This window comes from Aplysia californica, unplaced genomic scaffold (genome assembly GCF_000002075.1).
Source record: "Aplysia californica isolate F4 #8 unplaced genomic scaffold, AplCal3.0 scaffold00541, whole genome shotgun sequence".
Classification (NCBI taxonomy): domain Eukaryota; kingdom Metazoa; phylum Mollusca; class Gastropoda; order Aplysiida; family Aplysiidae; genus Aplysia; species Aplysia californica.
This window is the reverse complement of record NW_004797811.1, coordinates 61242-75715: the sequence shown is the minus strand read 5'-3', so window position 1 is coordinate 75715 and position 14474 is coordinate 61242. Positions and strand designations below refer to the sequence as shown.

At 42.5% G+C, this 14474-nt stretch overlaps 1 protein-coding gene across 5 annotated transcripts in view; it reads right to left on the bottom strand.

The window, feature by feature from the left end:
• Window positions 1-14474, bottom strand: part of LOC101851216 (regulating synaptic membrane exocytosis protein 2) — a gene marked incomplete at its 5' end in the record, with an annotated part of 104424 nt that overhangs the window by 79737 nt on the left and 10213 nt on the right. For all 5 annotated transcript variants that reach the window (XM_035971935.1, XM_035971933.1, XM_035971934.1 and 2 more), the window contains 1 exon segment: window positions 3058-3866. In XM_035971935.1, the coding sequence (XP_035827828.1) occupies window positions 3058-3866 (809 nt within the window).

Below are 14474 nucleotides of genomic sequence, written 5' to 3'. Positions count from 1 at the left end.
CCCACCCCTTCCACCCTCTGTCTACTAGTTTTATTGCCGTTTGACTGCTGTTCCCATCTCTTCTTTTTCATGAAAAACAGGGGCTGTGGGTGTGTGTGTGTGTTTGTGTGTTTGTGTGTGTGTGTGTGTGTGTTTGTGTGTGTGTGTGTGTTTGTGTGTGTGTGTGTGCGTGTGTGTGTGTGTGTGTTTGAGTAAAGAGAAGAACATTGACACAATAACGGTCATTTAGCGTAGGGAAAGAGTGAGTTTAGTTTTAGTAGAGGCTTTACGGCGCTCGGAACTGCGTAGGTCATATGAGGGCCAAGAGGTGAGTTTAGTTTTAGTAGAGGTTTTACAGCGCTCGGAACTGCGTAGGTCATATGAGGGCCAAGAGGTGAGTTTAGTTTTGGTAAAGGTTTTACGGTACTTGCAACACAATAACAATATGTGAGGCAGCGTGGTGGAATCAGGCTCTCGTCAAAATAATGAAAGTGAAGAAATTTGCATTTTTCCACACGATTGTGAATTTTTGTGAATTTTTTGTTTTTTTGGCTCAACACATTTCATGCCCTTTAAAGAACTCATTTCTGTGTGGATTTTTCTGAAAAACGTTGATTAAACGCACAAAAAAATGGAAATTTTCAGTTACCACGGACTCTAAAGCTAGGGAAATAAATAATCTTTGACAGCCATTTTCTCATTAATTTTACCTCTGAAAACAGGTTACCCCCACCTCCTTCATTCGCAAATATCTCTACTTGTATTCAAGATAAATGGATATTTTTTTCATCCAAATAAAGACAACCGAGCAAGCTTTAAGAAGATACCAATAACTCTAAATGCCCCGAAATTGACGAGAGCCTGATTCCACCACGCTGCCTCACATAATATGGTGATAAAAGTGCCGAAGATTAGAGGTTTTGCAATTGAGTGACAAACAAAATAGAATGAAGGGAGAAAAGGACGATATATTATGTTTGATAGGAAAGAAGAAGAAACCCACACCAGAGCACCCACCAACCACCCACAGGGAGAAATATAAAAAAAAGGGGGGGGGGGGGTTGAGTAAAGAGAAAAACATTGACGTAATAACGGGCATTCAGTGTTGGGGAAGATTGAGTTTAGTTTTAGTGGAGGTTTTATGGCGCTCGGAACTGCTTAAGGTCATAGGAGCGCCAAGACGTGGATGTCAACAGAGAGAAGTCCAAACGGGGAATCACGCTTACTCTGGTCACCTCTCTAGCCTCAACAGCACAAAGCCTGCTTCGACCATCAAGGCACCACGGGAATAGCAGGCCACAAGAGTGTGACAAACATACAAAAGATGTAGAGGAAAAATGAGGATAGTAAGGATTAGGAAAGAAAAACCAGCAGTTCCCTGTTGCAATTCAGGCACAGTTATAAGCATGACATTGATGAATCAGCCCATTTACAATGACAATTCTAAGGTGAATACGAACTCGAGATATAATATCCCCCCCCCCCCCCCCCTTTGGTATTGGCCTAAAGACTCTTCAGTCAGCAGCACCGCACCCGGGGGGAGATGTAAGAGTGGTAGAAGATTAGAGGTGTTACAAGAGAGTGACAAACGAGAATGAGGGGAGATAAGGACGATAGATGTTTCATAGGAAAGAGGGAGCAAACCACACCAGAGCACCCGCCAACCACCTACCAATATGCCCATACTTCAATATAAAAATATCATTAAAATTAAATATGAACAGAGATGGTTAACTGAATAAATACTCTGTGAGAGTTCTCGTAACTTGGTATGTCCCAGAGAAATGAAACTCACTAGCCTCTCCACGTCACTTGAGACTTGTCTTGAAAGGAAGGTATAGTACTGCCTAATATGGATGAATACAAGACACCCTAATAAATAAACAAATAAATAAATAAATAAATAAATAAATAAAATGTGTGTGTGTGTTTATGTGTGTGTGTGTGTGTGTGTGTGTGTGTGTGTGTGTGTGTGTGTGAGAGAGAGAGAGAGAGAGAGAGAGAGAGAGAGAGAGAGAGAGAGAGAGAGAGAGGGGGGGGAGGGGGGGAAGTGAGTGGGAGATCAATCTATATACAGAAACACTGATAAACAGACAGAGAGAAACACACATTTGCACACTCGGAGACAGACAGACAGACAGACAAACAGACAGACACACAGACAGACATACAGTCATAAAGCCAACCAGCCAACCAGCCAACCCGCCAGACATGCATACAGACAAACAGGCACACATACAGACAGACACATAGATAGACAAACAGATAGACAAATATACATACAAACAGTCCGACAAACAAACAGACAGAAGAGAAAACAAGCTCTGCACTGAGAAAGAAATCGTCAACGTCTAACTCTAACCGTGTATCTGCCAAATTAGGTCAAACGCATAATTTGTTTTGTCTCAAAGTGTCATTATTTTATTCACGACTGCAATTACAGTTGACCTTATTACAATAAGCAAAAAGAACATTTTATTTAACTTTTTCTCAAATCTGGATGATTATAAGAAAGCAATTACACCCCCCCCCCCCTCCGTCCCACAAAGAAAAAAATAAATCTGGCGTCGGTGGCCTAGTGGTTAGGCTCTCGGACTCGCAACCGTAAGGTCGTGGGTTCGAATCCCGTCAGGGGCCCAACGTTGTGTCCTTGGGAAAGGCACTTTACACGAATTTTCCTCACTTCACCCAGGTGGGAATGGGTACCCGGCTATAGACAGCGAAAGATCTTGTCAGTTTGTTAGTCTTTGAGCGCTTAATCAGCTGCTTGCACTGTATGCTTCCCGGGAAGCTGAGAATGTTTCGGAATGTTCTATGGTCGGATGGGGTAATAATATAGTGTAAAAGCGCATAGAGCCTGCTGTTGAGCGGGGATATGCTCTATACAAATGCTATTTATTATTATTTATTATTAACTTTTTCTGCAAATCTGGATGATTATAAGAAAGCAATTACACCCCTCTCCGTCCCAAAAGGAAAAAAAAGAAATCTTTGATCTTATTTGGCGGAATCACGGTTTACGTAGGACACCAACGAAATGCGAACAAAACATCCATCAAGAGACCCCACTCTACTCACCGATGCCGCTCCGACTTGCGGTCGCCATCCCTGGGATCTGGGTCACCCCGAAAACTCCCGTGGTCTCCTTTTCTATCCTCGGAGTGACTTCCCTTGTGACCGGACGAGGAGCCACTTCCTCTCTCCTCGTGTCTCCCTCCTCCTCCTTCACGTCCTCCTCCTCCTTCACGTCCTCCCCCTCCTCCCCCTCCTCCTCCTCCTCCATCCCAGCGATCCACCTTATTGTGGCGGTCTCTCTCCCCGTGGTGTTGAGTCTCGTTCGCGTATCGCCGGTCCGTATCCGATATCCTGGACTCGCTGTGGAACCGATGCTTGGCTTGACCGCGGTCTTTCCCGCGGCCCCTGTCCAAAATCTGACCGTGGTCCCTCAGCTTCTCCTGCTCGCCGAGGGAGCCCACGCTCGTCCCACCGCTGGTCTGGCTGGCGTTGAGAGAGCCCTGTTGGGAGGACGATGATGTAGTAGATCCCCCAAGTCCGGAGTCGTGCCCCCTGTTGACGGCGTCCGACATGGAGAACTGGCGTTTGAGTTCCTTCCCTTGCAGGCTGCCCGCACGCGAAAAGGAACTACGCTGTCTGTCGAAGTTCTCCTTCTCCGACCCTTGGCTGCTGTCGTGCTGGCCTTTCTCCATCATTTTCGCGCGCTTTTCCGTGGACGGGCTGACGTCTGTCTTGGTGGAAGCCGCGTCACTTCCGGAGGCGGTGTCGCCGACGTCCAGAGCGACCGGGCGCGCCATCCCGCCGTGGTACCAGGCGCCCGTCTTTGCCAGCAGGTCCTGCTTCTTCTTGCACAGGTTGCACGCCCATATCATCTGTGAAGGTAGAAGGAAAGAATATTTCAATGTCTGTGAAGGTAAAAAAACAAAGACTATTTCAACATCTATGAAGGTAAGAAGCAAAGAGTATTTCAACTTCTGTGAAGGTAGAAACAAGGTTGAAGCAAAGAATATTTCAACACATGTGGAAGTAAAAGCAAAGAATATTTCAACACATGTGGAGGTAAAAGCAAAGAATATTTCAACACATGTGGAGGTAAAAGCAAAGAATATTTCAACACATGTGGAGGTAAAAGCAAAGAATATTTCAACACATGTGAAGGTAAAAGCAAAGAATATTTCAACATATGTGAAGGTAGAAACAAAGAATTTGGGGGGGGGGTTAGCTTTAGGTTATGGTGTGTTGCTCAAGGACACACACACACACACCCCCAGTGACTACACACCAACACGCCGTGTCACCGACACAGGCTTGGCAGTGTGAGCCTGAGCCGAGGCGAACATGAGCTTATGAACAAGCTTTCAACTTGTTCTAAAGAGTAAACCTTCTATTAGGAAATTGCTCAATTCTGAAGTGTTTTCTAACGATAAATAGCGATCGAACCCAATAGCTTTACAAATTCTTCAGCTCAAAAAATAAAATTATGAAAAGCTGGCTCTATTATGTTCTTGAGAATGTTGAATACCACCTTCCTATAAATGTTGAGTTCTGAAGAATGTCTAGTTTCTATTAAAAAGTGACACAAAGGTCAACATTGTCCCATGGCCCCAGGACCCCCCCCCCCAACCACCCCCAAATCACTCCAACTCACCCTCCTCCTCTACAAACAAACAAACCCATCCTTCCCCCACCCCCACCCCCACAGTATTCGCCGTTCTATTCAGTTTGCGAAAAAAAGAAAATGTCGTCTGTATACCAAAACTAAACCTTTGAAACCGCAAGAGTCTGAATCATGTGGGAATACACGAAAATATTGTTGTCGATAAAATCTAAACACTTGATGCATATTAGACATCTAGACTTAATGTCTTTCTTTTCAAAGTATATTCTTAAAAATCTCATATCGATTTCAATAATGATAACGGCGCTGACACTGACAACAGAATGACATTGATGATAGCAACGACAACAGCAACAGTATAGACAATGAAAACGATAACAATAGATACAACGACGAGGATAGTGACAATGCAAAAGATAACAATAGTAACAAAGACGAAGATAGTGACAATGGCTTTGATTCATCGGGCGATTCTCATAAGAACAACGACTGTCCTGGTCGGGTACAGAGGAATTGTACAATCCAAGAACAAAGGAAAAATACGCACACGCATGCACGCATGCATGCATACATCCATACGTCCATACAAAAACATATTAATAAACAAACAAACGGCAGCATATTACAAGCTCGACGGCTTTCTCCTTATTATTTTCCCCAGTCTTATTGTCTTCTTTCTTTCTTTTTTTCTTATCTCTCTCGTTTGGTCAATAATCATGACTTTCACTTACCAAATTATTTTCGGAAAGTGAAATGGTATAGGTTTGACGCCTCTGTAAGCACTGTTATGTTATTCCAAAGGCAAGACATCCGAGTTTAACGTCTATCTCCGAATAGACCAAGCCAAATAATTTAATTAAAGTGTTTTTCCCAAGGAGAACAACGTCGGACCGAGCTGAGGCTCAAACCTCCGAACTCGCATTCCCACGATTGCAGGCCCGGTAGTCTAATCACTGTGCCAAGGAGTATATATCAGCATCTATGGTTTAATGGTCAAGGACTTAGCCATCGCATGCTGAAAACGTGTGTTCTATTCCCATGTGGGAAGATCGTTTTTTTCTGGAGTATCTTCGTCTGAATTCAGGGACGTCGCTTCTCTCTCAGCTCGGATTGACTCTGACAAACAGGGTGAAGTCAACCCTTGTCCTTTATCCAAATTGAGTCGATGGGGGCGTAAATCAATCATAACTACAACATTCATCAGGCAACACACGCCCCCTAGCCAAATGGGTCGCAAGCCATGGCAAAAACTGTCTCAGTACAATACGGGGGATTTGCCCAAAGGGACGGTGTACATTACTTATGATACACACTCTATGAAACATTGAGCAGGTCTTTTCAAAGACACGGCAGCGGGCATTGTTGAGAACACAGCATACACTAGACACGTGCATGCATCTCCATAAAGCGCCCTTTTTACTCCATAGTACTCTATGGGCGTGCACTTGAGCACTCATGCAGATCTGAATGTAAAAATTGACACAATGTGCGGACATAATATGTGTGTGCGTGTAAAAATGTATTTCACATTCACCATTAAAGGCAGCGTGGTGAAATCCGGCGCTCGTAGGGATAATTATATCGAAGAAACCAGCATTGTTCAGTTCTTCTGGCAATTTTTCTATAATTTTTGTCATTTCGCTCAACATAGGAAAGCCCACAGAGAAAGCAGCCTGTTAGTCGCTCAAACACTAATAATACATGGCCAAGATCTTTCGCAGTCTATAGCTGGGTACCCATGCTCACTATGGCGAAATGAGGAACATTCGTATAAAGTGCCTTTCCGAAAATACAATTGACGGGGTTCGAACCCGTGACCTTTCGGTTACGAGTCAGACAAATAATGAAATAAAATGGCATTTGTTTAGAACAAAAATTCCAGCTCAACAGCAAGCTCTATGAGCTTTACAATCTAAACTATTACTCCAGCAGACCTGACAGTATTCTGATTCAATTTTGTTTTGTTTGAGTAAAGAAAGCACATCGATACAATTTATAAAGGTCATAATTTAGTACTGAGAAAACGTAAGACAGACAGACGGACAGACAGAAACAACTGAGGGGAAAGTAAACAAGTAGGACCTACTAGTGGCGCACTCCACCCACCCACATTCTTTGAAACAATCTTTACTTCTTGGAAAGCATACAGAAAACTTAACTACTAGAACACACGCGTCACCAGATTATAGTTTATACTGTACGCTACGGTGTAGTGCAGTTAGGTAATAAATGAGGGATATGGGTTATAATTACGTTACGTCACAGATTTCAGATATTGGTATGCTATGGGAAGTTACTGTGCGCCCCCTCCAGCTCACCCAGCAGTAATGGGTACCTGACTTCTAGTTGGGGAAGTAAAGGCGGCGTGGAAAGGAACTGGCCACCCTACTACAATATGCCGAAGGCCCAGGAAGTTGTCTCACTATCAAGGCAATCCCCAATGTCCCGATCGGATGCGGGAACAACTTTACTTTTTACTGTGCGGTACCTTCATACACAGGCGTAGCAGAATTTGACTCCCCTTGAGAGAAAGCTCTATGGCAGTCTCTCAGAGTTGAAACGGGCTGCACAGTTTGTGCGCGACATCGGACTGACTGTCTAGCTGCTGTCATCGAGAACGAGGAAGAAAAAGAAGACTGTGCGGTACAGTATGATGAGGCGAGTGTGATTTCTCTTACTGTATTATTATTATGGTTTCGCATGACAGGGTATACAATGAAAAAGTGGCCTCTATGAAAAGTTTGGGTATTTAAAACAATTTTAGTAGGTAATTTATGACATTTGCAATACAATTAGGTCATATGAGTGCCGTAAATCAGAGAGTGTGTTTCAAGAGAGTAACAAACACAAAAAAGTGGAAGGAGAGGCCAGAACGATGGATGGTTGATAGGAGAGGAGGGGAAAACCACACCACAGCAACCGCCAACCAACAACACTAATGGGTCATATGAAATACCAAAGATTAGAAGAACTACTAGAGCATAACATACAAGGAAAAGAAGGAGGAGAGATAAGGAAGATATATGTTTGATATGTTTGATAGGAAAAAAAAGAGCATACCACACGGAAAAAGGAGCATACCACACCAGAGTACCCGCCAAACATCCACCAAGTTACTAAAGAGTAACATTCACAGAAAAGAAGGAAGAGAGATATGGACGATAGATGTTTAATAATAAGGAATAAGGAACAAACCACTCACACCAGAACACATGCCAACAACCCACTGCCTTATTCTGTTTATGGCTCCTCTATTTTGGAAGCTATTCACGTCATTTCCCCTGCCTCAGATTTGTGAAACATCGTGGTGAAATCAGGCTCTCGTTAACTACTTATTGAGGACGCGCGCATTTTGCAGGCTTGATGAAGACGCGCTAGTTGTAGGTACTTTATAAAAAGCATGAATTCTTTATTCATTCCGACTTTTTAATTCTGTTTTGATTATCTGAAACTTAAAAGGCAGATAACAACACGCATGTTAATATGAAACATTCAAATTCGCGTTTTTTTGTTATCTTGTACAGTGGCTCTACATGTACGTAGCATTGTCTCTGGCCCACCCCTGGTCCGACGTATGTGTCCGATACATAAAACTAAAACTTACTAAAACTAAAAGGGCATGTTTAAGAGCATTAGTGTGTTATGTGAGTCAAAATAATGAAATCAAAGACACCGCCATTTTTCTGGCCGTTCGACAATTTTAAATTGTTTCTTTCTCTGGCGCGACACATGTTATATCCATTTTAAAAACACATATCTGTGCGGATTTTACTGGTGGGAAAAAAGCAGATCAAATGCACACGAAATGTAATGTGAATTAATTTGCAGTTTTCAAAGACACTGAAGCTTTAGAAGTCACCCCACTTTGGAGGGCCATTTTCTCGCTAAATTTACCTGTGAAACCAGGGGAACCCTTCCCCTCCCCACGGTATCTCCACCCCCCACCCCTCCAGGACTATCCCCATTCACACCTCTTTCAATCGCAGCGGTTGTATCGACTTCAAATCAAGATAAATTATGGATATTTATTTCACCAATAGCAATAAAAAAAATATTTTTAAACCAAAAAAAACAACAACCATGCTTTAATTAAGATGGTGAGTCCTGTAACTTCACATACACGAAAATTGACGAGCGCCTGATTCCACCGTGTCGTGGCAAGCTTCTTTTGTGTTAGTTAACATTGGTCAAAGTCTTCTCCACAGCAAGTTCACCAGAATGTATTACCAGATTAGCATTGATCGGATTATTATCAGAATGCTGATTATATTAGATCTATGTGTCTACCATATTTGTTTGTTTATTTGTTTGGGTAAAGAGAAGCACATCGACACAATAATAGTCATTTAGTGCTAAGGAAAAGTAAGACAGACAGACAAACAGAAGCAACAGAGGGGAAAGTAAAGAAGTAGGACCTACCAGTGGCGCCCTCCAACCACCCACTTGTGTCTAGCTTAAATATTATTATTATTATCATTATTATTTTTATTATTATTATGATTATTATTTATTATTATTATTATATAATTATTATCATTATTGTTGTTGTTGTCGTTGCTCATTTATATTGTATACGTAAGAGTAAGACAGCTGGGTATGTAAGTGAGCATTAGCGCATTATGTGGGTATGTGTAAATTGTGTGTGGAAGAAAGACCGTGTGAGAGAAATTGTGTGTATGTGTGTGTTTGTGTGAGTATGTGTGTGCGTGTGCGTGCGTGTGTGTGAGCGCGCGCGCGTGTGTGTGTGTGTGTGTGTGTGCGAGAGAGAGAGAGAGAGTGTGTGTGTGTATACGTGTGTGTGAGTTTGCATTTGCTTGTGCGCGAGTGTGTGTTTGTGGGTGTGCCAGAGAGAGAGAGAGAGAGAGAGAGAGAGAGAGAGAGAGAGAGAGAGGGTGAGAGAGAGAGGGTGAGAGAGAGAGAAAGAGTGTGTGCACGCGCTAGTGTGTGTGTGTGTGTGCGAGTGTGTGTGCATTTGTTTATTTCTATGTGTGTTTTTCCACTCCCACGGGGAAGCTTGGAAGTTTCAGCTGCCGATCAGTAGTCATTCTAACCGTAACTTAGTCAATCGATAGCAGTCGGTGTAGGGAGGAGAGAGAGTTGGGGGGGGGGGGGGAGGCAGGACAAAACTCATCGGCAAACACGGCTTTCAACACAAGGATCAATATCTCCTGGAGAAGTAGAAAGATAAAACAATCATAATCTAGTTTAGTTTTAGTAAGAGTTTTACGGCACTTGCAGCACAATAAGGTCAAATAAGTGGTGTTACAAGAGAGTAACTAACACAAAAAAGAAGGAGGGGAGATAAAGACGATAGATGTTTGATAGGAAAGAAGAAACAAACCACACCAGAGCACCCACCAACCTCCCACCAATAATAATTTTATGTAGTGCTACTGAGTAATGAATAACGAAATGAAAGCAATATCTACTGCCGGCCAGCAGTATGGGTTAACTGTGTGTGTGTGTGTGGGTGTGTGTGTGTGGGGGGGGGGGGGGTGAGAGTGTGTGTGTCTGTCTGTCTGTCTATCTGTCTGTCTGCCTGCCTACCTACTTGCCTGCCTACCTACTTGCCTGCCTGCCTGCCTGCCTGTCTGTCTGTCTTTCTTTCTGTCTGTCTGTCTGTTAGTGTGTCTGTCTGTCTGTCTGTCTGTCTGTCTGTCTGTCTGTCTGTCTGTCTGTCTGTCTGTCTGTCTGTCGATCTATCTCTCTATCTAACTTTCTATCTATTTATCAATTCATACCGTCTTTTCTATGCTTGCTACGTTCTTCTCTATCATTCATATTTTCTTTGGTACCTCCTTTCACCCTTACTCTTGTCATCCTCCCTCAAACTTTCGTAGCTTCTTTTTTTTCGTTACCGACAGTCACATATAGACTTTTTTTATATCACGCAGAGGTTTTACGGCCCTCGCAACAGCATAAGGTCATATGATCGCCAAGGGGGGGATGTCAACCGAGAAGTCCATACAGGGAATCAGACTTGCTCTGCTCACCTCTCTAGCTTCAACAGCACAAAGTCTGCTTCGACTATCAAGGCACCCCGGAAATAGGGGGTCTCGAAAGTGTGAGAAACATACAAAAGAAGAAGAAGAAAAATGACGATAGTAAGGATTAGAAAAGAAAAAGTAGCAGTTCCCCGTTTCAGTTCAAGCATAGTTAAGGGAAAATCGAAGGCAAAGTTTTTGCCCCTTGTTCAGTTTCTTTAAAAGACAAAGAGAATCTTCTCTATAACCAAACAAATATATACACCAATGGAACCAAAATTCTATTCTCCTATAGGTAGGGAAATGCCCACTTTTGGTGTGTAGGTCAAGATTTCTGGAAACCCCCGAAATCTGGGTTAGCTCGCTTGTCCTCAAAAGCGACCATATAGACTATTATACTGATAGTCGCATAAGGACTATTGTACTAACAGTAACATTATTGACTATCAGAGAGTTAGGCTCGTTGATGCAAAATAAAAATCAACGAAGAGCTCCAACGAGCTCGTGGATCGATTTCCTACCAACAAGAAAATCGATCTTGACACATTATAAGCTAGCCGCGTGAAGGACATTCACCTTTCGTTGAAATCGGCATCGTTTGCAAATATTTTGTTTGTTTTTGTTTACGTTTGGTTGTTTGAGTAAGTAGAATCACATCGATATACAACATTGGTTATCTTTTTTCTAGTTTTAGTAAATGTTTTATGGCATTTGAAACACAACAAGGTCATATAAGAGCCGAAGATTAGAGGTTTTACAAGAGAGTAACAAACACAAAAAAGGAGGGGAGATAAAGCGATTGATGTTTGATAGGAAAGAAGAAGCTAACTACACCAGAGCATCCACCAACCAACCATAGGTGTGTGTGTGTGTGTGTGTGTGTGTGTGTGTGTGTGTGTGTGTGTGTGTGTGTGTTTGTTTGTTTAGTATAGGGTTTTACGGCGCTTGCAACTGCATAAGGTCATATGAGCGCGCGGGACACACCTAATACTTTTTCGTTGGTAGGAAATTTTGAATTTTGCCCGGGTGGCGGCCGAAGCCTACTCTTATCGATTTTAGACCACCAAGGGATCTTTAACGTGCGCAACTTGCACACGGGCCCTCCGAGATTTTTCGCCCTTGTCCGAGAAGGCTAGGTGTAGATCTTTCCTACTAGAAGATCAGGGGTGTGGCAGAAAGACAGCAGTTAGGAGGAGCCAAGGAGTAGCAGTAGAAAGGCTGCAGAAAGAGTCAGGAGCCCAGAGGAGGGGGGCAAAGGATGTGAGGGGGTGGGGGCAGAAAGTGGAAATGAAAGCAGACAACAGACCATTATTAGAGATCAGGAAAGGATGTGAAAGGAGACAATTTTAGAGAAGAAAATTTTTTTGGTCGCTACCCGGAATCGAACCCGGGACCTTTGAATGAGAGGCCAACACCTTAACCTCTAGGCCACGAGAGCCCCCCTGTGTGTGTGTGTGTGTGTGTGTGTGTGTGTGTGTGTGTGTGTGTGTGTGTGTGTGTGTGTGTGTGTGTGTGTGTGTGTGTGTGTGTGTTTACGTTTGGTTGTTTGAGTAAGTAGAACCACATCGACACAATGATAATGGTTATTTTGTGCTGAAGAAAAGTAAGACCGACAGACAGAAACAACAGAGGAAAAGTAAAGACGTGGGACCTACCAATGGGATGTTTATAAATATGTACTTGATAATAATGACCTTCTGCCTATTATATCAAGCTCAGAAATAATTATATGGGAGAGAATGTGACCTTGGAAGCAGTAAGTTTCAACACTCATTTGAAAAATAATTGTAGGTGATTATTTTGTTTACCTCTCCATTGACAAAACTTTAATCATCTAGGGGGAGAGCTTCCGATCCTGCCTGCCAGGGCCAACCCGGCCAGAGAGGAATGAATACAACATCTCAGCAGAAAGTCAGAGCTGCCCGATAAAATCCCCCCCCCCCCCCTGAATAAACCCCCACTGGAGAACCGAACTCAGGCACCCTGCATGCTGCAGCCTCGTTCTTTTTTTCTTCCTTTTAGTAAGAGTTTTACGGCACTTGCAACACAATCATCTTCATTGCCTTTCTCAAACTGGGTCAGCATATAGGCCACGAAATACCACTCTCCACATTTCCCTATCCTGGGCTAGTCGCTTGATGTCACTCCACGTCTTCACACTTTTTTGCAACACAATAAGTTCATATAAATATAAGTGCAGAAGATTAGAAGGATTTCTGACTTTTCGATAAAGAAAATGGCGCATTATTATGCAAGCATGGTATTATCTACATTATTACTATTAGCATACACACGTAAAGAGTCGCGCAGTCGTGATAGACGGAATAGAAAAGAAGAAGAAAAAAAATGAGCACAATTAAAGCGTGCATGTGCACGTGCGAGACTATGGATGTGTCGATATCACGACGCGGTGGAATCAGGCGCTCGTCAATTAATTTTTGGGCATGGGAAGTTACTGGTATTATCCTAAAGTCTGTTAATTTGGGCTTCTTTCGATTAATAAAAACAATACACATCTATCTTGAAAACAAGTCGAGATATTTGCGATTAAATGAAGTGGGGGTCTCGTGGTTTCAGAGGTAAAATTAGCCACAAAATGGCTGCCAAGGTTTTTTAACTCCATAGCCTAAGTGTCCTTGGAAATTGAAAATTTACATTTTTTGTGTGCCCTACATCAACGTTTTTCGGTAAAATCCACACAGAAATGTCTCTTAAAATTGACATAAAATCGTTATATTTATAAGAACGAGTCTGATGAATATATAATACTAGCTGGGCCCCATTTTGACGAAAGGAATGGTCGGTGCATTAACATTAACGGAAAACAATAGGCCTACTATATTTACACTCTACTGGAATAGAGCAATAAATCTTGAGAGATGAAAAAAATTCTATGCAAGATCTACACTCCAAAAAAACCAAAAGCGTCTCTCGAAAGAATATCCCTTTCGGTATTCCGCTGAGGAGGACAGCTCTACGCAGATTTGTTTCGTTTCTCAGAGGAAACATCACAAAGGCCAAAGGAAGGACGGGAACTTTTGGTCTAATACACTTTTCTAAATTCGGGAAATGAATAAATAAAAAATCGGGCTCCGTCATGGGGACCTATCTATCTTTTTGCAGGTACTTGCCAACTTTCAGCTCTGTAGCTGTCGTAGTTTTATGGGAAAAGTGACACATGCGTTTCCAAGTTGCCAAATATATAATAGATATACATGAATATCACATGTTTTTGGGGTTTTTATGATGTTTTTTGTGTAAGCCGACTTTTGCCCGCTTGTACAGACATTCTTATCATTCTATTCATTAATCTGCCCCACAGACTTGCATTACAATATGTGTCATAACGTGGTGGAATCAGGCGCTCGTCAATTTCTGGGCATGTTCGAGTTATTGGTATTATCTGATAGCTTATTTATTTGCTTTGCTCTAAATGAAAAAAATACCCATCTATCTTCAGTAGAAGTTAAGACATTTGCGATTGAAGGGAGTGAGGATGTCTAGTTTCAATGATGAAATTTGCAAGAATGTGGCCGTCAAAGTTTGGATACTCCAATATCTAAAGCGCCATTAAAACAATCTTTAACTTTACTTTTTCTTCAGGATTTGATGCACCTACCCACCTGTGAGGGGTAATGAAGGCGTTTTTAACGACCACCCTCCACCCCCCACCTCCCTTTTCTATCGATACAATTTAGATCATTTTGGAGGCGTTCTTCTGACCCTGCATGTCAGGGGAAACCTGGTCTTTGTTTGTTTGAGTAAAGAGAAGCACGCTGACACAAAAAAGGTCATTTAGTGCTGGGAAAAGTAAGACAGACAGACAGACAGATAGACAGATAGACAGACAGACAGACAGACAGACAGACAGACAGACA